This window comes from Aspergillus udagawae (genome assembly GCF_001078395.1).
Source record: "Aspergillus udagawae IFM 46973 DNA, scaffold_6, whole genome shotgun sequence".
Lineage (NCBI taxonomy): Eukaryota > Fungi > Ascomycota > Eurotiomycetes > Eurotiales > Aspergillaceae > Aspergillus > Aspergillus udagawae.
In genome coordinates this window covers 1,206,480-1,232,632 of record NW_025091269.1, presented here as the reverse complement: position 1 = coordinate 1,232,632, position 26,153 = coordinate 1,206,480, and the positions used below count along the sequence as shown (strand labels likewise).

General features: G+C 50.2%; 6 protein-coding genes across 6 annotated transcripts; 3 read left to right on the top strand and 3 right to left on the bottom strand.

The window, feature by feature from the left end:
• Positions 1-33: 33 nt before the first annotated feature.
• Positions 34-4,866, top strand: Aud_008192 (pentafunctional protein ARO1; the record flags this gene model as incomplete). Its single annotated transcript, XM_043293069.1, has 3 exons — positions 34-4,707; positions 4,754-4,798; positions 4,849-4,866. The coding sequence occupies 3 exons, from the start codon at positions 34-36 to the stop codon at positions 4,864-4,866; spliced, it is 4,737 nt and encodes a 1,578-aa protein (XP_043149004.1).
• A 5,539-nt stretch (positions 4,867-10,405) lies between these two features.
• Positions 10,406-12,604, top strand: Aud_008191 (stress-regulated transcription factor RPN4; the record flags this gene model as incomplete). Its single annotated transcript, XM_043293068.1, has 1 exon — positions 10,406-12,604. The coding sequence occupies one exon, from the start codon at positions 10,406-10,408 to the stop codon at positions 12,602-12,604; it is 2,199 nt and encodes a 732-aa protein (XP_043149003.1).
• A 1,769-nt stretch (positions 12,605-14,373) lies between these two features.
• On the bottom strand, positions 14,374-16,251 carry Aud_008190 (putative cell wall anchored protein; the record flags this gene model as incomplete). Its single annotated transcript, XM_043293067.1, has 4 exons — positions 14,374-14,776; positions 14,829-15,298; positions 15,356-15,975; positions 16,035-16,251. 4 exons carry the CDS (start codon positions 16,249-16,251, stop codon positions 14,374-14,376), a joined length of 1,710 nt encoding a protein of 569 aa, XP_043149002.1.
• A 3,560-nt stretch (positions 16,252-19,811) lies between these two features.
• Aud_008189 (histone H4) lies at positions 19,812-20,249 on the bottom strand (the record flags this gene model as incomplete). Its single annotated transcript, XM_043293066.1, has 3 exons — positions 19,812-19,837; positions 19,891-20,166; positions 20,240-20,249. The coding sequence occupies 3 exons, from the start codon at positions 20,247-20,249 to the stop codon at positions 19,812-19,814; spliced, it is 312 nt and encodes a 103-aa protein (XP_043149001.1).
• An 827-nt stretch (positions 20,250-21,076) lies between these two features.
• hhtA (histone H3) lies at positions 21,077-21,672 on the top strand (the record flags this gene model as incomplete). Its single annotated transcript, XM_043293065.1, has 3 exons — positions 21,077-21,101; positions 21,227-21,334; positions 21,395-21,672. The coding sequence occupies 3 exons, from the start codon at positions 21,077-21,079 to the stop codon at positions 21,670-21,672; spliced, it is 411 nt and encodes a 136-aa protein (XP_043149000.1).
• A 2,340-nt stretch (positions 21,673-24,012) lies between these two features.
• Aud_008187 (MFS transporter) lies at positions 24,013-26,003 on the bottom strand (the record flags this gene model as incomplete). The annotated part of the gene is made up of 4 exons (XM_043293064.1): positions 24,013-24,410; positions 24,467-25,261; positions 25,317-25,571; positions 25,631-26,003. 4 exons carry the CDS (start codon positions 26,001-26,003, stop codon positions 24,013-24,015), a joined length of 1,821 nt encoding a protein of 606 aa, XP_043148999.1.
• Between the last annotated feature and the right edge of the window lie 150 nt (positions 26,004-26,153).

Sequence of the window (26,153 nt, the reverse complement as noted above, 5' to 3'; positions counted from 1 at the left end):
CCTGTTGCTATCCCTCCCTCCCCTCCCTCTACCATGACCGGACCCACGAAAATCAGCATCCTGGGCCAGGAGAGTATAGTCGCTGACTTCGGTCTCTGGCGCAATTATGTCGCCAAAGACCTGATTAGCGGCTGTCCCTCTACAACCTACGTCCTGATCACCGACACAAATATCGGATCGATCTACACCCCTGGCTTCCAGAAGTCCTTCGAAGCGGCCTCCGCCTCGGTCTCTCCCTCTCCCCGCCTGTTGGTCTACAATGCTCCTCCAGGAGAAGTTTCCAAGTCGAGACAGACAAAAGCAGATATTGAGGATTGGATGTTGAGTCAGAGCCCGCCATGCGGCCGAGATACTGTGGTTATTGCGCTGGGTGGAGGGGTCATTGGTGACTTGACAGGTTTCGTCGCTGCGACTTATATGCGCGGTGTTCGCTTTGTGCAGGTTCCTACTACGCTCCTGGCTATGGTGGACTCCTCGATCGGTGGAAAGACGGCTATTGATACGCCCTTGGGAAAGAACTTGATCGGCGCGATTTGGCAGCCGTCGAGGATCTACATTGACCTGGAATTTTTGGAAACTCTTCCCGTCAGGGAGTTCATCAACGGTATGGCTGAGGTTATCAAGACAGCCGCCATCTCCAGCGAAGAAGAATTCACCGCTCTCGAAGACAATGCCGAAACTATTTTGAGCGCTGTTCGCCGTGAGGTTAAGCCTGGTCAGCGGCGATTCGAGGGGATCGAGGAGATTCTGAAGGCGAGAATCCTGGCGTCGGCGCGTCACAAGGCCTTTGTAGTTTCGGAGGATGAGCGTGAAGGAGGACTGCGCAACCTTCTGAACTGGGGTCACTCAATCGGCCATGCTATCGAGGCTATTCTGACTCCTCAAATCCTTCACGGAGAGTGCGTTGCCATTGGTATGGTCAAGGAAGCGGAGCTGGCCAGACATCTTGGTATCTTGAAGGGCGTTGCTGTGGCCCGAATTGTCAAGTGTATTGCCGCCTATGGCTTGCCTACGTCTTTGAAGGACTCGCGGATTCGCAAGCTGACCGCTGGTAAGCACTGCTCCGTTGACCAGATTCTGTTTAACATGGCCTTGGACAAGAAGAACGACGGTCCCAAGAAGAAGATCGTTCTCCTGTCGGCCATCGGTCGCACATACGAACCACGGGCTAGCGTTGTGCCGAATGAGGATATTGGTGTCGTCCTTGCCCCCAGTATTGAAGTGTACCCTGGTGTATCACCGGCCTCGGATGTGGTTTGTGCGCCTCCGGGCTCGAAGAGTATCTCCAACCGAGCTCTGGTACTCGCCGCTCTCGGTTCGGGCACTGTCCGTATCAAGAACCTGCTGCATTCCGACGATACCGAGGTCATGCTGAACGCCTTGGAGCGCCTTGGCGCCGCCACCTTCTCCTGGGAAGAGGAAGGCGAAGTCCTTGTTGTCAATGGCAAAGGAGGTTCTCTTCAAGCCCACCCTTCTCCACTCTACCTGGGCAACGCGGGTACGGCCTCGCGTTTCTTGACCACTGTCGCTACCCTTGCCACTCCCAGCAGCGTCGATTCAAGCGTCCTCACGGGCAACAACCGCATGAAGCAGAGACCTATTGGCGACTTGGTGGATGCCCTGACCGCAAATGGTGCGCATATTGAGTACGTCGAGAACAAGGGCAGTCTGCCGCTCAAGATCGCCGCCTCAGGCGGGTTCACCGGTGGCCAGATCAACCTCGCCGCGAAAGTGTCGTCTCAATATGTGTCCTCCCTGCTCATGTGCGCCCCTTATGCTAAGGAGCCTGTGACCTTGAAACTGGTGGGCGGTAAGCCCATCTCGCAGCCTTACATTGACATGACGACGGCTATGATGAGATCTTTCGGCATTGACGTCAAGAAGTCTACCACTGAGGAGCATACCTATCACATTCCTCAGGGACGTTACATCAATCCCGCAGAGTACGTCGTGGAGAGCGACGCCAGTTCCGCCACCTACCCCTTGGCGATTGCAGCAGTCACCGGCACCACGTGCACTATTCCGAACATTGGATCCAAGTCTCTTCAAGGCGATGCTCGTTTCGCCGTTGATGTTTTAAGACCCATGGGTTGCACCGTGGAACAGACCGACACCTCGACCACCGTTACCGGTCCGGCCGACGGTGTCTTGCGGCCTTTGCCCAACGTCGATATGGAGCCAATGACAGATGCATTCCTTGGGGCATCCGTCCTTGCGGCCATTGCCAGAGGCAAGGACTCAAACCACACAACTCGCATCTACGGTATCGCGAACCAGCGTGTCAAAGAATGTAACCGCATCAAGGCCATGCACGACGAGCTTGCCAAGTTTGGTGTCGTCTGTCGGGAACACGATGACGGACTTGAGATCGACGGCATTGACCGTTCCGCCTTACGGCAGCCGGCCGGCGGAGTTTTCTGCTACGATGACCACCGAGTCGCATTCAGCTTCAGCGTTCTATCGCTCGTTGCCCCTAAGCCTACACTGATTCTGGAAAAGGAGTGCGTGGGTAAGACATGGCCCGGCTGGTGGGATACTCTGCGCCAAAAATTCGCCGTCAAGCTCGAGGGCAAGGAGCTGAAGGAAGACGAATCACCCGTTCTCACCCGTGCCGAAAAGGCCAGTGCGTCGGTGTTCATTATCGGTATGCGTGGTGCTGGAAAGACCACTAGTGGACACTGGGTCGCGTCTACGCTCAAGCGGCCCTTCATTGATCTTGACGACGAGCTCGAACGCATAGAAGGCATGACCATTCCGGACATCATCAAGCAGCGTGGCTGGCAGGGCTTCAGAGATGCCGAGCTTAGTCTTCTGCAGCGAACGATGAAGGAGCGCCCTACCGGTCATGTTTTCGCATGCGGCGGAGGAGTAGTAGAGATTCCTGAAGCTAGGAAGCTGCTTATCGATTGGCACAAAACGAAAGGGAATGTTCTGCTCGTCATGCGCGACATCAAGCAGGTGATGGCATTCTTGAACATCGATAAGACCCGCCCGGCCTATGTTGAGGATATGCTTGGAGTGTGGCTGCGCCGCAAGCCATGGTTCCAGGAATGCAGCAATATTCAGTACTACAGTCAGCACGCCACCGCAGGACTTCCCCGGGCGTCTGAGGACTTTGCACGTTTCATCAAGTTTGTCACAGGACTAGAGGACAGCCTCAGTATCATCAAGAAGAAGCAGCATTCGTTCTTCGTGTCGCTGACCCTGCCTGACTTGCGTGGTGCGGATCAGATCTTGGAGCAAGCATGTGTGGGCTCTGATGCTGTTGAATTGCGTGTCGACCTGCTGGAGGACCCAGAGTCGTCAAATGGCATTCCGACCGTCGATTTTGTTGCTGATCAGATCTCCTACCTGCGCAGTCGTATCACACTGCCCGTGATCTTCACCATTCGCACGAAGTCACAGGGGGGTCGGTTCCCCGACGATGCTCATGAAGAGGCGATGCAGCTCTACCGGCTCGCAGTCCGGTCAGGGTGCGAGTTTGTGGATCTCGAGATCGCCTTCCCGGACGACATGCTGCGCGCGGTTACTGAGATGAAGGGGTACTCGAAGATCATCGCTTCGCACCACGACCCGAAGGGCGAGCTTTCGTGGGCGAATATGTCCTGGATGAAGTACTACAACCGAGCGCTCGAGTACGGCGACGTGATCAAGCTTGTGGGTGTGGCTAGGAACCTTGATGACAACACGGCTCTGAGGAAGTTCAAGAACTGGGCCGAAGAGGCTCACGACGTGCCACTGATCGCGATCAACATGGGAGGCAACGGGCAGCTGAGTCGCATCTTGAATGGATTCATGACACCCGTATCGCATCCTGCTCTCCCGTTCAGGGCTGCTCCTGGCCAGCTGTCTGCGACAGATATTCGCAAGGGTCTGTCACTGATGGGCGAGATCAAGAAGAAGCGCTTTGCCCTCTTTGGAAGCCCCATTTCCGACTCCCGCTCGCCGGCCCTGCACAACTCTCTTTTCGCCGAGATGGGGCTTCCCCATGAGTACACCCGGTTGGAGACTGCCAATGTCGACGATGTCAAGGACTTCATCCGCGCTCCCGATTTTGGAGGAGCCTCTGTGACGATTCCTCTGAAGCTGGATATTATGCCCCTACTTGACGAGATTGCCGCGGAGGCCGAGATCATCGGTGCCGTGAACACCATCGTGCCCGTTTTCGATGGTGAGGGCAAGCCGCAGCGGCTGGTTGGTCACAACACCGACTGGCAGGGCATGGTCCAGTGCCTCCGTAACGCGGGCGTCTACGGAGCCGACGGCAATGCCAGTGCTCTTGTGGTGGGTGGCGGAGGCACATGCCGCGCTGCCATCTACGCTCTCCACCAGATGGGTTTCTCCCCCATTTACATTGTAGGACGGAACCCTGCCAAGCTGGAGAGCATGGTGTCGACCTTCCCCAGCGGCTACAACATTCGAATCCTGGAGGGCAACGAGAAGCTGGAGCATGTTCCCCATGTTGCGATCGGCACGATCCCCGCCGACCGGCCCATTGATCCCGGTATGCGGGAGATCCTCTGCCACATGTTTGAACGTGCTCAGGAGGCAGACGCCGACGCTGTCCGGACGATCGAGGGATCTGCCCGAGTGCTGCTGGAGATGGCTTACAAGCCGCGTGTGACGGCGCTGATGCAGCTGGCCGTCGATGCTGGGTGGACTACTATTCCTGGGTTGGAAGCCCTGGTCGGGCAAGGAGTACACCAGGTATGTTGACTGACTTGTACAGATGGACATGACTAATGGAGTACAGTTCCAATCTTGGACGGGTATTCGCCCTCTCTACGAACGTGCACGGGTATGTCATGACTTTCATTCTTCGGCTCAGCTATGCTAACATGCTCGTAGGCTATTGTCCTGGGTTGATCGAGTAAAAGTGAGGAAAGCGAAGCCAAAAAAAACCTTCTTGTTCTTGGGATATTGTCTGGAAAAGCACGTTTCTTGTGATATAAGACGCGGACCGAAGTGTTCGTTTCGGGATTTATATCAGTTGATATCTTCTATTCATTCTTAGCATTATACTTGCGTACTGCTGGAACCGACACCGTAGTGTAAATGCAATTACTCTAGCCATACAATCTGGCTATCTAATTGTCAAGTCAAGATTAAGACTGAAGTCGAGACTAACTTATCGATAGCCATACTGACTAGATAGTGGCTGTCCTGTTGATGGAGGCTCAGACCCTATCTATTCCGAAAAAATACTCTAATATTAGAACAGTCCCACCCGACCATCGACCTCGCAAACCGTCCATCTGCACACGCATACTCGTGTATCTCATGTCTCATGAGTCTCGAATATCCAGCGAATCGACTCAGAACGCTATCCTAGGCTCCTGGCCGGTGGAAAAACTTCTATAAAAAGCCCTGATAATGCACATGAATGCTTAGTGTTGAGTCAAGTCTAGCTGATCGGATCTCCACTCTAAGCGAACTGTCTGAACGCGGGTCGAGACCTGATCGGCCCTGGACGGGTGGATGACAAGAGTCCAGACCATTTCAACTTCCATTTAGGCAGTACGAGTACGAGTATGAGTATGCATCTTGAATTCTTTTACTCAATAGTATAAACCTAAGTCGTTTGATTCTGATTAGAAAAAATGGTGTGATCTAGGCGCCAACACGAGGTGGTGAGTTGCGAGAGCATGTGACCGGCCATGTACCATGTCACGCGGTCTTGCTTCCATTTGATGTTATACATAGGAGATGGATATCACGATCTGAATATCATGATTCGAGGTGAGGCTAGTACAGACTAGAAATTGATAATTGCTATTGCTATTGCTATCTATTATGCTACGCTCGGATCTCCGGACGAAGTGAATCAAATCGGAATTCCTACTTGAAAAGTATAATATTAGCCTCCGGTCCGGAAATTCGCGGCATTTCGTATTCGGTCAGATTGGGATTCAGATTAGCAAGCAAGCGAGATGAAGATGAAAATGAAGATGCTAGGCTATTCTTCGGAGCGCGAACCACGGTGCCGTGTTACCGACAGGCCTGAAGGATCTACCGGGCCGAGGGCCCAACTGAGCCTGTATACTTGTAGTTTGGTTAGTTTTGGTTAGTTGGTTAGTTACTTATCGTTATCTTCATAGATAGTGATAGTAGTATTAATGGTCTACTACCGATATGGAGTACGGTGATATTGACACGGCTCAGGGAACCTTCGGCTATCGGAGACATGGGAAGCTCAACCTATCGAATATTTGTCAAAATTGTATCGGACAACCATTATTAATAATATGTCCTATCCTATTCCTAATCATTGCATGAAGAATTTTCACCGGCCGATATCACCGAGGTATACTCCGGACTCTGTCATCCAGGCCAATGCAGTCCTGTATACAGACCATGCACAAGTGCAACCACCTTATCACTAACGTCCATCTAGACGAGCAGCCATGCCAGAAAATTTTTCACCTTGGCATCTCTAGTCCAAATCCAACTCGTGCAAGTCGCAAGTTAAACTGCAAGAAAAAGTTTTTCAAAAAGGTGTGAGTCCAACAGGAATGGACGCATTGACGCTACTCATGCATGCCCAAATTTAGACGGGGCTTCTAGAAGGCCGATGGAAAAAATCCTTCGACGCTACGGGGGAACCGAAGTCGAATCCTCCGGCTAGGATTTTCCGGCCCAAGAGAGGAATGGAGGGAGCGATGTAGCCCTGTGTTGCAGTGTGCTAGGCTGTATTGTCATGCGCAATACACCGGTCTCCTTCGGTTTTATTACCATATTCGTATTACCGCTATTTCTTACCACCACCAGCAGCAGCTCCCTTGCTGACGGGTCCCAACAGCCCCACCAAAAACGAAGATCCCTCACCACCGACGGATGTGGCTGTGCTCGGATACATCCATGTCAGCGAATCATGTCCGCAATCACTCCCATTTGCAAAAGAAACCTGCAGCAACAGAGGGAGGGGGGAAAAACTTTTTCCTTCGCTGCATATGCACATTGCTGACCTGCCTGAGGTTCGAGGGAAAATTCCATGTGGTTTAAGGTGCTGACTATCGGGTAAATCGATCTAATCCTTGTTAGTTGGCACCACCAGATAAAAAAATCTTTTACTTCAGCTCGGATAGATCGATGAATAATAATCATGTTCTCGGTAATATCACGGAATCGTCAGCTGAGTGGGAAGTACTGTAGTTGAATGTATACTAGATCCACTCTAGACTGTCAGGGAAATGTTGAAACGAGTCAGGCAAATCACATGTACCCCGGATTTCACCTCCCAGCTAGAGAGAAAATCATGCAGATAAGTCAGAAAGAGATATCCAGCTGAGACTCTTGACTTGCCAACCACCAATCGCTGGTTCATAATCGGAGAAGCCTAGACATCGCAAATATCCACCATGTAAGAACAAGACCCGCCGGGTCCAGTCCGGCCGAACGCCGAACGAGTCAACGATCCAGGTGCAAGTGCAAGACTGCAGCTGTAACAAGATCCGAGACACTGGTCAGAGCTAGATTCGATCTCGACCTTTACCAGGGCATGAGGGCAAGAGTGTCCACTATCTAGGCTGGGTTATCTGACGAGTCAACAACAGCACTCGTGCCAGTCATGCGCGGCCAGTCCCCGGTTGAAGGGAAGTTGAGCCGCGTACGCGAATCCGTTGGTCATGAACATGCATGTCGAGTAAAGTGAGACACAGGCAGCCAGATTCTGATTTTATGTGCTTCAGTTGAAGTTGCCACTGGCTTCAGCTGTCATTCAAGCGATGAGTGGGGAGCCATGTGTCTTGTGTCTGTCACTCGAGGATTACGGTTGGCTACCATTGTATACTGGACAGTTGGTCTTTTTTATAGCAAATGGGCTAGAGTACGCACTGTGTTGCTACAGGCCGCTACCCTATTCCGTAGTTAGGTAACTTGCTCGCATCCTGATCTGCCAGTATTCGCCAACAGGTACAGATATTAGAAGCGACCGAGAATTTGCATGTGATAATACAGGAAATTATTCGGCTTTGCAAATTAAATGAATAACAAAGAACCAACAGAAAGCATATGGTTAGACTCTCTTGTTTATGGTATGACTCTAGATAGGTGGTGATATTGAACAAGATCATGATTTAGGTCAGATGACCTCCCACGCAACGTAACTAGTGCTCAATAGTCCGTAGTACCATGGGAGAGAAACAATCAGCTGACATATTCCAGTACTGAGCCTCACAAGCTACAAAGCATTAGCTTGAAAAATAATCTTTCTACAAACTGATGAATGCATTTGAAATGCTCATGTGTTGCGAACTTGGCCGGCCGAGTAGTTATGTGTACCTCGACTGACAGAGTCCCCAGAAAGTCGGCCATCCAGTAGGGGATGCCGAGAGTGGGGATGGTGGGGAGCTGTTGAGTAGGTATCTCCGAGTCTTCTCCGCTTCTCGAGCGCTTGTTCTGCACACTTGCACAGTTCAGCAAGCAGGGATATCGTTTTATTGATTTTGATCATGTGGTGACAAATGCTGCAATCGAACATGGAATGCAATAGATTGTGTTAGTACTTGCCAGATGAATCTCTCGGTCGAATGTCGGCGAAGTCCGTACACGGCAACATTAATAATCATGAGTAGTGTGCATTCATGCCTTTTGGGCACTAGCCACATATCTGTGGCGCAAACGTGGCTTATGCTTGGTTGGCTTATCAAGCCGCGGAGCTATGAACAAACCAAGCAAGCCTTACTTGAGAAATCTTACCCCCCCCCCCCCCCCCCCACCCTTTCTAAGGACATGTCAGCTAAATGGTCCTGATTAGTGGTTTTACACGGTCCTACCGTTTGTGCATATTGTCAGGGTCCTGAACCACACGAGCTCGGGATCTTCACCACCTGCGTGGACAGGAATGCACGGCGTAGCCACTGCAGCTTGTCATTGGTAGCCTTAGGCTCAGAAATGGCAGGATCGTCGGCCTCATCCAACTGTACTAGTTTGGTTGTTTAGGATGTAGGGTTTTACTAATAGCTTAGATATCATTCAATAATATTACAGAGTACTTGTACCGACCAAATGGTGCACATGGGAGTCATAGAGCGCTGGCATAGCCTAGCGACCATCTGAGTCATTGATACTCAGAATAGTTGTGGTCCCCCCGGTGAGGCCTCGGTATGAGAGTCATAAAATAATGACAAATTGATAAGATTTATTTTCATTTTTGCATAATCTGTTTTTCAATGAGAAAGAAGAACAAAGAAACATCAAGAACTAGATACTTGTTAAATCGGCACATATCTCGGGTTTGTCCGACTAATTGGGCCTTCAGGCATAACTGCACTCCAAACCTACTGCGGACAGGAGTGTGGCTCGGTCACTGCAAGGGGATAGATGGTAAAATGCCAGTGCTAACTGACCCGTCTGCGCTCTGTAGTCCGTACTCGGTGGTACCTGGTCGAGGACAACGCATCCATCTTTAGCTGCAAGAATTGTGGCTTGGTAGATACCCGACTCCATAATGGTGGGTTCATCATTTTCGAGTTTCCGACTAATGGCTTGGTGGGAGGTGGGGCCAGATGGATGGGCGCTAAAAACCCCCAGACAAAAGTCAGATCGATCAATCAAACCTTCCAGGCAGTACGTATTGGTAATTATGGTATTTTTCCCGAGGTATTATTTGTAATCCTGAGTCAAGGATTGACCGTTGTCATAACTCCTTCGGGCAGGCCCGTAAAACATGACAGAACTGACTGACTCTGACGCTAAGTTAGCTAGTTCGCTCTGAACTGTGCAACGACGCTAGCCTTTTGGGGATTATTGCATCATTATCATGATCATAAATGAGTCCCTTGTCCCCTCCTGTCCATACAATGATCCTGCTTCGACCTCCAGATACCTTGTACATTAGGAATCTGATCTTCTACCTCTCGAGTCATTCTCACATCATATCCCTTGTTATCAATCGTTTATTAACTCCTATCTGGGGTTCCCATCTCCTAACCTCCTCCTCCTCCTCTTCCTAGTAAGTGATCCCTATCTTTACTATACTACGCTTCATACATTGTCTTTTTTCACCATACACACACAAGCAATTGTCATCACATCATAATAACCTTCAGTTCAAACTTTATTCACATCACTAATCAGTAGCTCGCTCAAACTTCCAGTCCTCACATCTTGAACCCTCCAGTTGAGACTCTGGTCTGCCCGCCGCTTCCAGACTCTTCGATATCATCTCTGCTTCGTCAACTCAGTACCACGTCTCGTGCTCAACTTAACTTCCGCTCGAACCGTCCTCTCGGTCGCACCACGAACGAGTTAATCGGATTTCAGCCCGTCGGGACTTCTTGGGGCCGTTGGTGCCAACCTATTATTTAAACTCTCCTGCCCCCGGTGGCGAATCCTCTTCGCAAATTCCCTCCACTCGGTGTCCCATCATCCAAGTCTATCGTCCCAAATTTTCCAAGAGACCATTATGCTTATGTACCCTTCTGTACGTAAGGGTCTCATCACTGAACCAACATCTGCACCTTTTGTCCACCACCAGGACCCCGTTTGCATACAAGACGATCAGTTCATCCCAGACTTCTCTCAGCAAGACCCTTCACTACAGTGTTTCTACCAAGAACAGCCTCGACTGCAGTCACCCTTTCAGTATCAACCTAGCTTCGACTTTGTCTCTCCGCCCTCTTCCGCTCCCTCGTCACCTTCCTCCTCTCCCGCCTCTACCTTTTCCCACCTTCCCGCAACGGCAGTCGCGCAATACTCGCCTGCTGTCGCAGACGGCAGTTCCTTCGAGGCTCCTTCGATGACACCTGCTTCATCGTACAACCCTTCGATTCATATTCAGCATTCGACCTCGCCACCAATTTCCAACCCATACCTGCCACAATACCAACAGCAATATCTCTACAGCAACCACCATAACAGCAACCCCATGTTGGCGCAACATACTGTCGCAAACAACCACGGTTGGGAAGGCAACCTACAGCTCCTGAGTCCTGCTCGCATTTCGAACGGTCTCTCCCGGTCCTCGTATCAAGACTCGCAGCTACAGACCTCTCCTGCTTCCATCAAATCTGCCCCAGGAGGAAGCGTGCAACGGTCCAACAACGGTAGCCTGTCAAAGCCTCTGCCTACACCTGTCCAGACTCCTGTGCAGAACTCTTTCCTCGCCACACCTTTCCAGAACTACAATCCATCAGCACATGATGCTAGTCAGGCCGAGGCAGAAGCGGCTATGAGACGGGCTGTGATGGAGCAGCAGCAGCAAAACAGCCAGCAGCAACAATCACAAAACCAATCAAGTGACTACTCACTGGCTCCCTCCGTTTCGACCGTGAGTCACAACTCGCCGGTGACACCACAGACAAGCTTTGACGAGATCGATGATGCATCGAAGGCGATGGCTAATGGTGAGAACCGATATCCCGATGTAGACCGGTGGATGGATGAATACTTACATGCCGATGCGCTTTCAGACTACGGTAACCACAGTGGTAACAATATGACCATCGGCATTCCCAAGCTCAATCGCACAATCTCCGACATTTACCAAGATGAGCTATACAATCCTGCCATCATGCCAGCACCACAGGTCCCAAAGCAACCCTCCGGCAACCAGCATTACCGCAGCGTCTTCGCAGATCGTCTGCAAGCTGCCAATCAGGGTCACCTATCTGCACGGTCTCAGTCTCCCGCAGTCAATCTGAACCGTGAGCGTTCGCCCTTCCGACAAAACTCTCCAATGGCGGCTGAGTTCAGCAACGTTGCTCAACTGGCCACCAGCGTGCCTATGCCTCAAGGTGCCATAAATCTGGGCCAATCTCAGACAGAGCCCAAGACCATGTCTCCCAAGGATGCGGTCCTTGACTTCAATGAGACTGAAGATGCTAGCATGCCACCATTGTTCCCTTCGAGTCAGCCTGATTTCAATCTCAGTGATGCATTGGGCTTACGACGTGAGAGCAGCTCTTCGTTACGACAGGCACAAAACTTTCCATCGATGGATTCGTTTCCTGGTCAGTTCAATACGCAGACCAACTCTCTCTCTCAACAGTATCCCTTTGTCCAGCAACAGCAGAACCACCGCCAGCCGCAGCACCAGCAGCAGCAGAACAGTTTGCTTCATCATACACCCGAGTTTCCCGCCTCTCTTCCGCACCTTGAGTCTACAGGAAGCGAGGTCATTCAAAATGATATGACTTCGCCTCAATCCAACATGAACATCCTCCCTCTTAAACAAGAGATTACTCGGCCAGACAATACATCTACAGATGGTGGCACCTACACCTGCACCTACCATGGCTGCACTCAACGCTTTGAGACGCCGGCTAAGCTCCAGAAGCACAAGCGAGAGGCTCACCGCCAAACTACCCCTGGCGGTCATCTTGTTAGCCGCGATCACTCGGCACGGAACTCCCAGGCTGGCCCCCACAAATGTGAGCGGATCAACCCTTCTACTGGGAAACCCTGCAATTCGGTCTTCTCGCGACCGTATGATCTTACGCGGCACGAGGACACGATTCACAACGCCCGTAAGCAGAAGGTTCGATGTCATCTGTGCACGGAGGAGAAGACCTTCTCGCGCAATGATGCGTTGACCCGGCACATGCGGGTGGTTCATCCTGAAGTCGATTGGCCCGGTAAGCAGCGGCGCAGGGGCCGTGAATGAAAAGCTAGCGGAGCGTTTTGGGCGCGTCTACGCTGATGCACACCCAAATTGTTTCATCTCTCGAAGTTTCTATCCGATGATTGTCACAAATCATTTCAGAGCTTCATCGGAGCGACGAATAGGATGATCCCCCGTTTCCGCTCCTGCATCGACATCTCCGTGACTCAAGATGACGGTGTTCAAGCCTATGATGTCAGAGGCTTATCCTGATTGGTGACAGATCCACCGATGGTTGCCGATCGACGGTGATAACTTCCGCTTCGGGATAAAGATGCCTGAGGCGCTCCGAAAGTGCTAGAATGACATCATGAAACTCGCGTCTTAATTGACGTACAATACGCAACATACACAATGATGATTCTGTGGTTACGTCTCCAATGGTTTACGATTATCATTTTTGGTTTTTTCCTTTTTTTTATTTCCTTTTTTTCTGAGTGTTTTGTTTCAGCAAGCATGGATTCAACAGTTTAGTGCATTGCGTGGTCTTTTCTTCTTACTCTCTGGGTGTGAAAATGGTTTGCATGGTGGACATTCTGTTTGGTTGGGTCATTCCTCGCAAGTTGAGATTGTTGCTTGATTTGATCAGCATGGATATGATTCGGGCTTGTTACTTTCAGCATGCGCGATGATCTCTGCGCGTTTCATGTGTACTATATGCGCATTTATGTATGAGTGTCACGCTTATGAGGTCTGCATGTTTTTGTTTCGCGTTTGATGAACATTGCCTTGGTGTACAAAGGGTGAAGATGGGATTGTATACTATGGGAACCTGTACACTAGTAGTGAAGTGACTAATGATAGACTGTCGATATTCTTTATGCATTGATCCTAAGATTGAGACTATTGTAAATACTGTTAGATGCACTAAGGTCTCATTGATATTGCAGTCTGAAACCCTTGCGGGGTCCGTAGCAGCGACAATCGCAATCTCAATAGCTCTGTGTACTCGTACTCAGTCGGGACTCCTCACCCTTGTCAGAGATTCGAAGATAGTCCGTTTACTTCAAACTTAGCACTACCAGCAATTGGACCCCTCTTTCAACATCAGTACGTACTTCTGTGGACGTCCCGGTTCGCCCATTCCGTCATGATCGTCATGTATAGGAGTTTCAAGGGTGTAACAGAGTTCTTCAGGCTTGTGTACAGGTTATCTCATGGTTGTTATAGGTGGATGGTGCACCCACTGGGATGTGTGGTGTGTGTGTGTGGGCCTATGGCAGTGGGGATGCTGATTGCGAACTGAAATGTGGATTGGGCTTGCGGGGATGGCAGGGATCCTGTTCGCTCCCTTCGAACTTACGTGTTAGACATAGAATGTGAAGTATAAGTAGATTATGGCGTATGAGGTTGTCTGTTATGCTCCAAGGTGACGTCGAGTCGAGATACATGCCCAAGGGACCAATGCTCATCATCCAAATGATTATATTTTGAGTTTGTTTAGAAGTAACCACCCTACTCCACTTGTATGAACTGACATTAGAAAGTAATAATTGAGATAATCCAACTGAACGAGTACTTACAATGTAAGGCAGAGGTCGATGTAATCCCTGCAGTGTGGATCATGACGCCATGGTACATAGTCTATCCGCTGAGATCCACCCCTTAACTTTGTCGTACCTCTGGTAGCTGAACTGTTCTCCACTTTGTGTGGCTGGTGAGTTGGATTGTTTGCAGTAATGTATTGTTGGTATTCACTTAAGTGTTTAGACGATACGGTTAATTCGATGCTTGTATGCGTGTCATGTAAGGTTGCAGACCTACTAAGGCCATCAACTACCCGGTATCTCGCGTACATGACTCCCATCTATCTCATGTGCTGGCACCCTGGTCTGTCTGTTCATCGAGCTCGGAAGCTCGTCACCGTCGCCGTCCTTGCTCCTCCAGGCAGTTTCCATGAATATGTCCTTCTCTGCCTCTTCGGCCTCCGCGGCTCGCCGAGCTTCGGCTGCTGCTCGCTGTCGCTGATGTGTGTAGAGTAGCGCTGCGGAGAGGATGGCGGCGCCTGCCACTGAGCCGACGGCAATGCCAGCGATGGCACCTTTACTGAGCTTGGTTGGCGCTGGCTGCGGAGCACTTGCGCTGCTGTTGTTCGCGGGCGGGTAGAAGAAGCTGGCGAGCTCCGGTGAACTGAACCCATCCAAGGGTGTCTTCCTGGTTGCGTTTCCGTTGGGCCTATCGAGAATTGGTCAGTTTTTACAAAGCTTCGTTGGCGTGGCAGACTTACCCCCCGCCAACCACTTCGTAGACTTTTGCAGGGACTGCGTAATCTGCAGCAAACGCATCATATACACTGCCCCATGTCAATGTAGACATGTCGTAGATGGCAACGCCTCTGTATTCCCAGTCGCACGTAGAGAGGTCCTCAGACAATGCTCCTCCCACTGTCAACATCTGTCGGTTGGCTACCAGGTGACAGGTGTGCCCGTAGCGTGGCGACTTTCCCTCGAAGATTTTCGTCCACGTGAAGGACGGGATAGATAGCACGTAGATCTCGTCGTATAACTCGTTTGCGCCCTTGCCTCCGTACATGTATACATTGTGGCTGGAATTATCCTTTGCAGAGACAGCGACCAAGCAAAARTCCGTCCGTCCGGTCGGTATGTCCCCTGACGCTTTCTGTGCATACCAGATGCCGTTATCGTCGCCCTCGAAAGCGGACGATATGTCGAAGATATCGATCTCGTCGAAGGGCACCTATTGACAGAACTGATCAGCGTCGAATCACAGACCGAACATTGCGTCTGAACATACGTAGGTTCCCTCGTCGGACGCGCTACCGTCACTCACTGGCTTGGTGACACCGCCCACTGCGACCAATATGCCTTTGGGTCCTATGCCAGGGATGTAGACCATGCCACCCTTGACTCGTGGAAAGTTTGCTAGTGAGCTCGTGGATATGTTTGTCGCCATCTGTGTGTGGGTATCAATGACGATCAATCCATCCAGGTAGCGGAGAAGGTCGTCCGAGTTCTCAAGGTCATTCGATGTCCCGTTGTTGATGTATCCGTTGAGATAAAATGCCAATTCCTGGTCTGGAGCCTCGGCATACGCTCCCCCTGCAGGTCGATACTCAGCGCCCAGTGTGACGTCAAATTGATCCCAAGAGCCACGGCTGGTGTTGTACGACCAAAGCGCATACTGTGACGATGTTGGTTTTTGGAAACCAGGAAAACTCGTGTTCACATATGAGACAGTTCCGCCATATTGGTAAATGCTCGAGTCCGATGGCGCTCCCGCATACAGTGCCCCACGAACCACCACAGGCGGATCTGTGCCAGTTCTGGGGTTCGGTTTTTTCGAGACAGCCCGGATCGATACATTCTGTTTCCAGTCCCAAGAAGACTTCAGGTCAACCTCGATCAAGTCAGTGTCTAGGCATGGTCAGCGCCTCTGATGTGAGTCTGCTCGAAAGGGCACCAAAAGAACCTACTATATCCGGTTACTCGAGCGCCTTCTGGGGTTCCGTTGTTGCTTTTCGCCACGAAGACTTCGAGTCCTCCGTCGACGTACAGAGTCTCGTTCTTCACTGTTGACTGGTGATACAGTCTTGAACAGTAATTGTCGACAGGATCAATTCCTGTCGCATTGGATGCTCCTCTTGCTAGCGATACAGCGAGCAGAAGTATTGCTATAAGCAACGCAGGCATGCTGGTGTGCCTTCTTGAAACTATGGTCGTGGTGATGAGCGATATTGCGGCATCAAGACGAACCGAGCAGCAAGGGCTCTATGTGCCCTCGATGGATAGTAAAAGCCGAGCTTAAGAGTAGCACGAACTCGCACCCATCTTCTGCCAATTATTAGTCTCACCAGCTTGTGCAACCCATCAATCTGGTTTCCCCTCCACCATACTGACCTGCAGGGTATGAAAATCCCGTCCGTGTTTACGGGCCAGTTTTTCCAAGAAGCCTGGCGAATCTGATGGCCTGAACTGGAATGTGCGGTCGCACTACAGGTTGGAAATCTCCTGAAAGAGATGCTGAGACCGCTTGTCGCTTACACAATATCAGATTCGGTCCAAATTCAAATGATCCTTCATGTCAATCTTGTGGCGTACTCAAGTGCTGCAATTGCCTGTTCGGCCCCTCTCGTCTTTTGAAGAGTCAGGGTTCGTCAACCGCCCCTTGAGCGACACCAGGACATTTTAGCCCTCGCATCGTCCCTCCAGGGAGGTACACAAACCCGCATGTGCATTTACGCCCCGTCTCATACTGGCCCGTGGCGCGATCTCTAGTCTGTGACACCAGCTCGTGTGAGGAAGATCTGTCAATGATTGGCGCAACAGGAATGTGCCAAGGCCGTGCCAAGGACCGCTTCTCTCCATTGCAATTCGGTCAGAATAACTCCGTGCAATTGTCAACTTGAACTGTTGAAGGCTGGGAGAAGCTTGTGTGAAAGGCCGGTGTGCTTGATCAAGGAATGTTCGCTCGTCCTTCACATTCCTTGGCGGGAAGGGCTGAAGGCTTGTTGTGCATGTATTCCCTTGCGAGAGTGCATTGAACAAGGTGTCATTTTACAAGAGGTGGGGTATCCTAGCAGCTTGAGCCGCAAATTTCCGGTCATTGAGATAATACGAGGAATGCTTACTGGCAGCTGAATGAGTCTATTGTCGTTGACCTGCGTGCTCTGTGTTCTGAAATACTCGGCGTATCCTGTGTGAGATCGATGCGCGCAGAGGAGTCATGAATCAAAGAGATAAGCTTTTCCTGGTCGCATACCTTGTCGGATGGATCCAGGTATGTCTGAGGATGGAGTATGGAGTGATGTAGCCGTGATCGACTGCGGCTTCGAACTTGGGAAGAGCTTCGTGGCCTAAGGCAGAAGGGGGCTACAGCAGGTGACTGTCTCTGCATCTGGGCCTTAGGCTCTGCTGGTGCTTGTCGGAGCGGTGTAGTTGCTCTCAATAATAACGCGTCAAATATGGAACACTTGATGGCCTCGACCAAGCAATGCATCCTGGTCCTGTAGCTACAGTGCTACTTACGAAGTCTACGGAGTACACTGCCTGTCTCATTTAGGACGACCACCCCGCTTGACCTTGGTCCCTGCTGATACGGCTATCCTGTGTATATTTGTGACGCATTTGGGGTTAATGGGGTGGCCAGTGAGTCAGAAGCTGGGCTTTGTAGGGTGTGTGTGTTTTTAGCTGCTGTCAGATCCGATTTGTTGTCCTATCTGTCTCTGTATTTGTCTCGGTTTCGTTCACGGGCGCGTCCAAGTCCACTGGAGGGGGCTTCCGTCCACGCGTGCTATAATGTCCTCTCATCGGAGCTACGAGTCTAACGACACCAGATAGTGTCACCAGTTCGTATATCCGGCGATGACCGCGGGGTCATATGTTGTATTATTTTCCTCTTTATACCGCTGCCGCGCGCCTCCTTCCCTCGTTGGATGTTGAACCCTTTATCTTGGTTTCTGGTGCTTCGGTATTATCGCTAGTGAATCGATATCAATAGTCAGCCGTGTTAATATTCTGTGACTGGAGGTCCGTTCGGGTCGTATCTAGATCCCATGGTCAGTTGCAGGGGTTGAGCAGCATCCCATGTCATGTGGAAGCAGGGGCAGGAGCATGGAGCGCGGAGGGCGGAGGGCGGAGGGCGGAGGGCAGAGGATTGCATGCATTACGTGTAGTCAGTAGAGCTGTGGTTTTCAATTTGGGGTCAGTTCAGTATGGATAATTCAGCTGGAGTTGTGTCGCGTGCATTATGCCTTCAAAGCTTCGACCATGCACTGGGTTCAGTTGGGTGGAAGCTAGTGGTGAACATCTTAATCCGCAGTTCCAGTGTGCTGATACAGCTGATGAACTGGGTGCGGTAAAGGGTGTAGATTCCATCATATGTGATATGTGGTGTATAATATAAGGTTGTCCTTCTACTCTTATGTGGCCTATCTTGGCAGGTAGTTGACTCGAAAGGTCATCGCAAATGCATTGCGTTGCGGAGCAGATGAGACGATGTGGTGTCCTTGCCGGTCAGGTGAACCCCAGAGTTGAACCCCAAGTTGAACCCGGGTCCAACTCCGCCATGAACGCGGTCTGTAGGGTAACCAGATACCGTCTTTGATTTTTCATGATCCTCGGCCTGCAGAGCTTTTTGGGATAAATATTATATTTGAGCTGAACTATCTTAACGCTCTACTATAAGCTTATCCGGTTTTTATAGTCATTACCGCGACTTTTGTAGTGAAAACTTCGTCGGGTAGTCTTTTGCGGTCGATCCTGCAGATATCCCTCCTACAGCTCTACCAGCGTCGTGTATGATATAATATCGAATTGTAGCGTTTTGTTATAGGCCTTGTATGCTTTGCTTGTGTTCCATGTCAATCGAGATGTGGAAAGTGTCTGTGTCTGGGAATTTTGTTCGATTTCGCTTATTCCATATGTTCGTCGAGATTATATATATTGTTCCCTATAACCAGTGCACCACATTTCAAATAAACTCAGTGTACTTCAACATAACAAGATAAAAATTCAATAGTTATTAGCACTGTTGAATTACTAGATGACAAATACACGAATAAAACTCTCAAAATCACCAATTTAATATCTACTGAAGCCAAGATCAGACATATTATCGAACACCGTCCGACGCACCAGATCAGGCAGAAAGGCACAACATCAACACCCACAAGCGAAGACATACCCACAATAGACGGATATGAACCGGCTACTATAGAAAAAGGGCAGAAGAAATGTCACGCACAGTTACGCTTAGTCACTTGAAAATACATAATCTAACACACAGCATATCACGACCATGGCGAAGTCAAGGTATTCGCAGGAATTCGACAAGACCGGAGCAGGATCAGACGCGTCAAGGCGCAAAGAAAAAGAGGGCTACAGGCACATGAGCTACAAGTCTAGAGAGATTGAATATTTCGACTGATCGTATTCATATTAGATTGCGTCTGATGCTGCAATCTCTTCAAGCCTGGGGCACAGCCAGAAGCATAGAGGCCGCTATGATACAGAAATTCAAACACGCACACTAGCAGACCAGTAGTGGACGCGCAAGGGTAGTAAAATAAAGCATGATAAAAGCAAACCCAGAGACCCATGACACTTTAAAAAGATCAAAGAAAACACCACAACGTCCCAGTCATACCGTGAACCAACCCGAAAAAGCAAACCGTCGCGTCACTGCTGCGGAAGGACAATCGACGCGCCGACCGCGCAGGATGGCTGAAAAAAGGAAAGCAAGAGGAGAGCGCTCAACCACCGAAACCGTAGAGAGTGCCTGAGAAGATTGTCAGAGACACGTCAAGAAAGGCAATAACCAGAGATGCTTACGTCCTTGTCTCTTCAGAGCATAGACGACGTCGAGGGAAGTGACAGTCTTTCTCTTGGCGTGCTCAGTGTAGGTGACAGCGTCACGGATGACGCCCTCAAGGAAGGTCTTGAGGACACCACGGGTCTCCTCGTAGATCATGGCAGAGATACGCTTGACACCACCACGACGAGCGAGACGACGAATAGCGGGCTTGGTGATACCCTGGATGTTGTCACGCAAAATCTTGCGGTGACGCTTGGCACCACCCTTTCCAAGACCCTTGCCACCTTTGCCGCCTGTAGAGAAGAAACGCGTCAGTGACTGCAGTCAAGTCGCGTATTACTTGTGATCAAAAGAGAAGCTACTTACGTCCAGTCATGATGATAGATGGGAGTCAAAAAGGACTTTGTGTGTGTTTAAATAAGTGGAGATGTCGGGATAACGACTTTAAGTGGATGACAGATAGGATTGATGGAGGAGAGAAGAGCTTGAAGAAGTTTGGGACGGGAGATATTTGTATAGAGGAAAGAGGAGCGCGGGGAGGCTACTGGAATCACACGCTAAGAGAGGGATCGACCAATCAGAAGTGAGGATCCTCGCAGCGGGTTTGATCTCTCGGCAGCGTGACGGAACAGTGATTGATCCCGTTGGGAATGCCTTGATCCTCACGGAATGTCGCTCACTCTGTCTGATCAGAGTTGTAAAATAATTAGAAAAATTCCTAAGTACTATTAGAAGAATTCCAGATGATCGAAATACTTGACATTCTACACTTGTGGTTGGGATCAAGACGTTCTGGGGTGACATTCTATATCAGTGATCCTGTGTTCCTATTGGCTGATGCGGGAAGCTGTCTCGCTTAGCGCTCCGAGCAAGGGCCGCCCGCATTCTGCGTACTTTCATGGTTCCTGCCAAAATTCAGTCCCCGAAATCAGGACTTATGGTGTGCTGCTTTCCGACCACTTTTTGTGATCAAAAGAAACCGCGCTAAGACCATCCATTTTTGCTGGCAACCCAACACCACCCTCCCAGATCACCACCCCTTCTCGCTTACTACAAATACCTTGCCCCCCACCCACCTCCTCCATCCTTCTTCCATCTACTCACCACCACGACACTTTCGTCATTTCGACCATCCATCTTTCATCAACACCATCACTTTTTCATCAATAAAACATCAAATCTCATCAAACCTAATTATTAAAAATGGCTAGAACCAAGCAGACTGCCCGTATGTATTAACCTTGCTGTCGTTTCTCTTGTTGTCGTCGGCCTCTGCCAAGATCGTATCACGGTCGCGTCAGTTGGCCAACAACCACGCGTCACTAAGAAACATCCTGCTAACTGTGTCAATAGGTAAGTCCACTGGTGGCAAGGCTCCCCGTAAGCAGCTCGCTTCCAAGGCCGCTCGTAAGGCTGCTCCCTCTACCGGTGGTGTCAAGAAGCCTCACCGCTACAAGCCTGGTAAGTCCCTTATGTTATGTGCCAGTTTATCCAAGACCATGTTCTAATATTTGCCCCAAGGTACCGTCGCTCTGCGTGAAATTCGTCGCTACCAGAAGTCCACCGAGCTCCTGATCCGCAAGCTGCCCTTCCAGCGTCTTGTTCGTGAAATTGCTCAGGACTTCAAGTCCGACCTCCGCTTCCAGTCCTCTGCCATCGGTGCTCTTCAGGAGTCCGTTGAGGCCTACCTCGTCTCCCTCTTTGAGGACACCAACCTGTGCGCCATCCACGCCAAGCGTGTCACCATCCAGTCCAAGGACATTCAGCTCGCCCGTCGTCTCCGCGGTGAGCGCTCTTAGATGCATGCTATCTAATGAGTTGTGTCTTTTTCCGGTTGGCTCTTCTGGGAAGGCGATAACGGGGTTCTTGTTTTCTTTTTTATGATCACTGGCGATACATGATGGGTTTGCTTGCTTTCGAATATCAATGGGTTCGGCACTGGGTTTCTAGTTTTTCTTCACGATGAATAGTAGGCTGCCGATTCAGCGGCTGGGATTTGCTCATGTACATTATGGATCTCTCGAGTTGCTGTCCTTCGGGAAGCACCACGTCGCGACATAGACGCGAAATGCGAATATCTATGTTTACATCAATTCAACCCAGTCCGTATCTTTTTGCAATCATTCTCAACTATTCTCCTGCCACTGTTTCTGTAGCGGTGACGTGCCACGGTCGCAAGTCGCCCGCGTGCTAGCTACCATGCTAGGTCATCGTAGAACCATGCTTGACAAACGAATTCATAGTTACAACGCGAAAAAGTATCAGTTTCGACATGGTGCTCCTATCTCATCAGCTCCCCGAAGCAATATAGGCGATTGAAGTCGCTCCATGTCCGCAGCGATTCTGCACTTGGTGACGGCACAGTGGCGACTGTTTGACGCAGGCGATCTGCTCATAATTATTACGACAGACGGATAGAGTGGATCAAGTCATGAGTGCCTGCGATACTTAAGAGGATAGAATGTATGAAAAATGTACTAAAAACTAGGAAATGGAATGATGATGACGTTGATGCTATATATGATGCCAGGAAGGCATACTGACGAGGCATGGAGTAGCAGTGACGACGACGACGCTCTACGGCGATCTCACAGTCTTGTATCGTTCCCTCCTCAGCGGTACAGTCGAATACATAGTCGATACATGGAATTCCGTAGTGCTCTATCCTTGCATACTCCATAAGGAATATTGTTCGGGAGATGGAAAGAAATCTGCGAGCCAGGCGGCTCTGGCGCATGTCTCGACTCTCTGGTTTCGCCACTGGTCTCGTTGACGGCGCGGGCCTTGCTTCGGTCGGGAGCAACGAACAGGGACGGCTTAGTTACAACTTGTCAGCCGGTCGCTCTCCTGTTCCATGGGTTTGTCATCATCATTTGCAAGTAGTCTGTAGTAAACAGTACGAAGGCCAGATAGACTCTTTCTGACAGGTAATAAGACCGCTAGACCTAGTGAGTTGTTAGGAGCCAAAAGCATCTTCTGTTGGTCGGAAGCGTACGTGAACGCGGGACGAAAAGGTCTCTACATACCCACGTACAAAGAAAGTGCGAGATTGCCTTTAACGGATGATTGAGCTATAGCAAGCAGCAATGTAGAGCGGCAGATGTGTTGCAGAGCGCCTAGGCTACACAGATGACTCTTCGGACGTCGAGGAGGATGAGGAGAACCGCATTGGGAACGACGATATCGGGACCATATCGAGACTGACTAAATTCTGACGCCATTCGATAAAGCCTGAAGGAGAACATCCCAAAAGATATAGCAAGCTAAAGCCACAGGGCAAACGATCAAAACGACTTGATATGGCGATACTAGGCCAGCTTTTGGAAGGACGTTATCCGCGATTCTACTTGCAAAGTCAGCCGCTTGCAAAGATGTCGTCAGCAGAGATCTTCGCTCAGCGGCCACATCTATACTCCTCAAAAATCGATAGAGCTTGTTTTTCACTGTCTTCAATTCTGGCCCAAAGTCTGCGGAGGACCTTAGGCTGGATTTCCGGCCCCTGCGAGCCAGCGGGATGATGACTATGGCTTTGCTAGACATGGTTGGAGAAGGAGAGGTCAATGACCCAAGAGCGACGAGCGTGCGACATGATGTTCTCAACATGGTTTTTGCAGCAGAGATGCTGGCGAATTCTCCTGGGTACTCGTTTAATTTCACTAAAGATTCTCCGCCCTTTGCTCGATGATTTCCATCATTAGTTGCGTTGATGATGCGACGGTACTTGCGGAAGAACTAAGATACTAGCCATGGATGAACAATGATCTCTAATTAGATATATGTATATGATTAGCTGTATGATAAATACAACAATATTCTTCCAATGCAAAGACGCCATCTATAATGCAAACATAACAAGACATGAGCTGAGTCAAGATCAGTCGGGTATATGACTTCTGAACAAGGACAAACTTTTCCTGCCACAATCAAGGCGCATATGCTCTGGCCGTAACAACTGACAAGCGCATTATGGACACGTGTTAATAAGGATTATTCGGTATCGACAAATATGTATATGTGCCCGATCTGCACGCTGCTAAGTCAAGCAGGTTTGGGGCGTCCTCGACTATGAATCGAGCAAATGAACGACTGAGGGTCGAAGCCCGTTGAGAGAGACGGATGGGAACAGGTTCTCTGGACGTTCATTTCTTGAACGACTCGCGAGTGTTGACACGGTCGATATCATAAGGATTTCCCTCATAGCTAACGACGCGACGCAACGAAGCAGCCGTCCGCGTGGACGCTCTACTGCGCATCTGCCGGACATCCGGAAGTTCTTCAACGTTAGACTCAGTCTCGCTGACATCGGATAGCTCAGGGGCAGGTGCCTCCGTCCGGTCAAAGACCGGCTCCTCTGTCTCCTCAGACTCTGGTTCTGAGGCTTGCTGCATCTGCTCCGCAATCTTCCGCATGAACGCATCTGATTTGGCCGCATACTCGCAGCGCTTACGAATGGTCGCGCCGTATTTATAGAAGAGGAAAGGGAACGGAACACACGCAAGCGCCAAAAACGCTGGGATTGAGGACGCCCAATGAATTCCTGTTTTCACAATTAGCCCCTTGTCAGCAAGGATAGATTCAAAAGAGGAAACTCACCTAGGTCCGAATACATATAGGTAGTGAACAACGGGAAAACGGCACCGAAGATAGAACGGAGGACGGAATTGGCGGCGAGGACTGAAGCGGCGAAAATGGTGTATGCATCGATGAGGTAGTTCATGATGCCCAGGAAAACCAGAACCATACCGAAACCGAACGGAGCACCGGCTATGATGCAAACAATCCAATGGATTGACGGATAATTGGTCCAAGCAAACCAGAAGAGTCCAATAGGGATGGCAATCGAAGCAATCAAGGTGGGCGGCAGGCGTGCCTCGGGGGGAGCGAACCCACCGTGCCTCTCTTGAACCTGGACATAACGTTTGTTGTCCCAAACACTGTAGGCGACAGCAAACATCATGCCAACCATGATTCCCAGGAATGGAAGACTGCCAACGCCTTGGTTCCAATGACGGACTCCCTGAAAGACGATCGGGTAGGCAGAGAAGAGCATGTAGAGCGTTCCATAAATGATGGCCATGTACAAACTCAGGAGGAAGACGATCGGTTCCTTGAAAAGCAGAATCCATGGGCGAGAAAGCGCAGTCTTGAAAGCTTCCTTGAGAGTAACTCTGCCCTGGTCAATGTCGATCTTGCTGACGTACACTTTACCGGTGTGCTTTGACAACTTCTCGGCGCGGCGACGAAGGAGAACAGGTGCATAGGTCTCGGGAACGAAAAGAGTGCAGATAATCCAAACCGCGCCAGAGAAGGCACCCAGGAAGCCCATGACCCATCGCCATCCTCCGTTCATTCCGAGGAAGCCACCGATGATCGGACCCAAAACAGGACCTGAGAAGCGTTAGCATGTCGCTTTATACAGAATGGCGGGAAAAAAAATACATACCCAAGAACGGAGCGGCAGCAAAGAGACTCATCGCGATACCTCTCTGCTTGGCGTGAAACATGTCAGCGATGACACCACCCGCATTGGTCAATGGCGAGGCTCCGAAAGCGCCAGCGAAGAAACGAAGGATGATCAGAGTCCAGCTATTCTGAGAGCCAGCACTTCCAGCATTAAAGGCCGTGAGTGCGCAATAGGTGACGGTGAAAATGATTTGACGGCCGAACATCTCACTCAGAGGTGCCCAAAGCAGAGGTCCTATTAACTGTATTAGCCTCTAACAGGTAGGCTTCGAAGAAAGACTGGAAACAACTCACCAATCGCGAAACCCAAGACGAAGAGGGAAACACCAAGCGTAGCAACCTCACTTCCAATATGGAACTCGGCTTCAATCTCTCGAACACCACCGGTATAAGCTGAAGAAACCAGTGCGACTGCCAGCGTCGAAACCGCAACAGTCATGGTTAAAGACCATTTGCGCAGCTGACTCCATGTCATAGGATTGCGGGGATCATTCTCAATCCAAACAACCTCGTATGGATCCTCCTCGGTTCCCGAGCCTTTGTAGGGATGGTCGATAATTTGCTGGGTGAGGACGCCTTGATCCACCACCAGTCGCCAGTATGGAATCTTCTGTGTCATGGGCTGCTCAATCTTCTCGGGGTTCTGGTCCCCTTTTTCGGTCGCCATGATGGGCGATTGATCGTTGCGGAACTCGAGCGGAGGTGCGGATATATACGGGTTGATCGTGGAATATATCAGTGTAAGAGGGACTCGAGATTGTTTGTTTTTAAAATAGCGATCGTGGTAGATGAAGAGAGATTAGGAATCCAGCAGTAT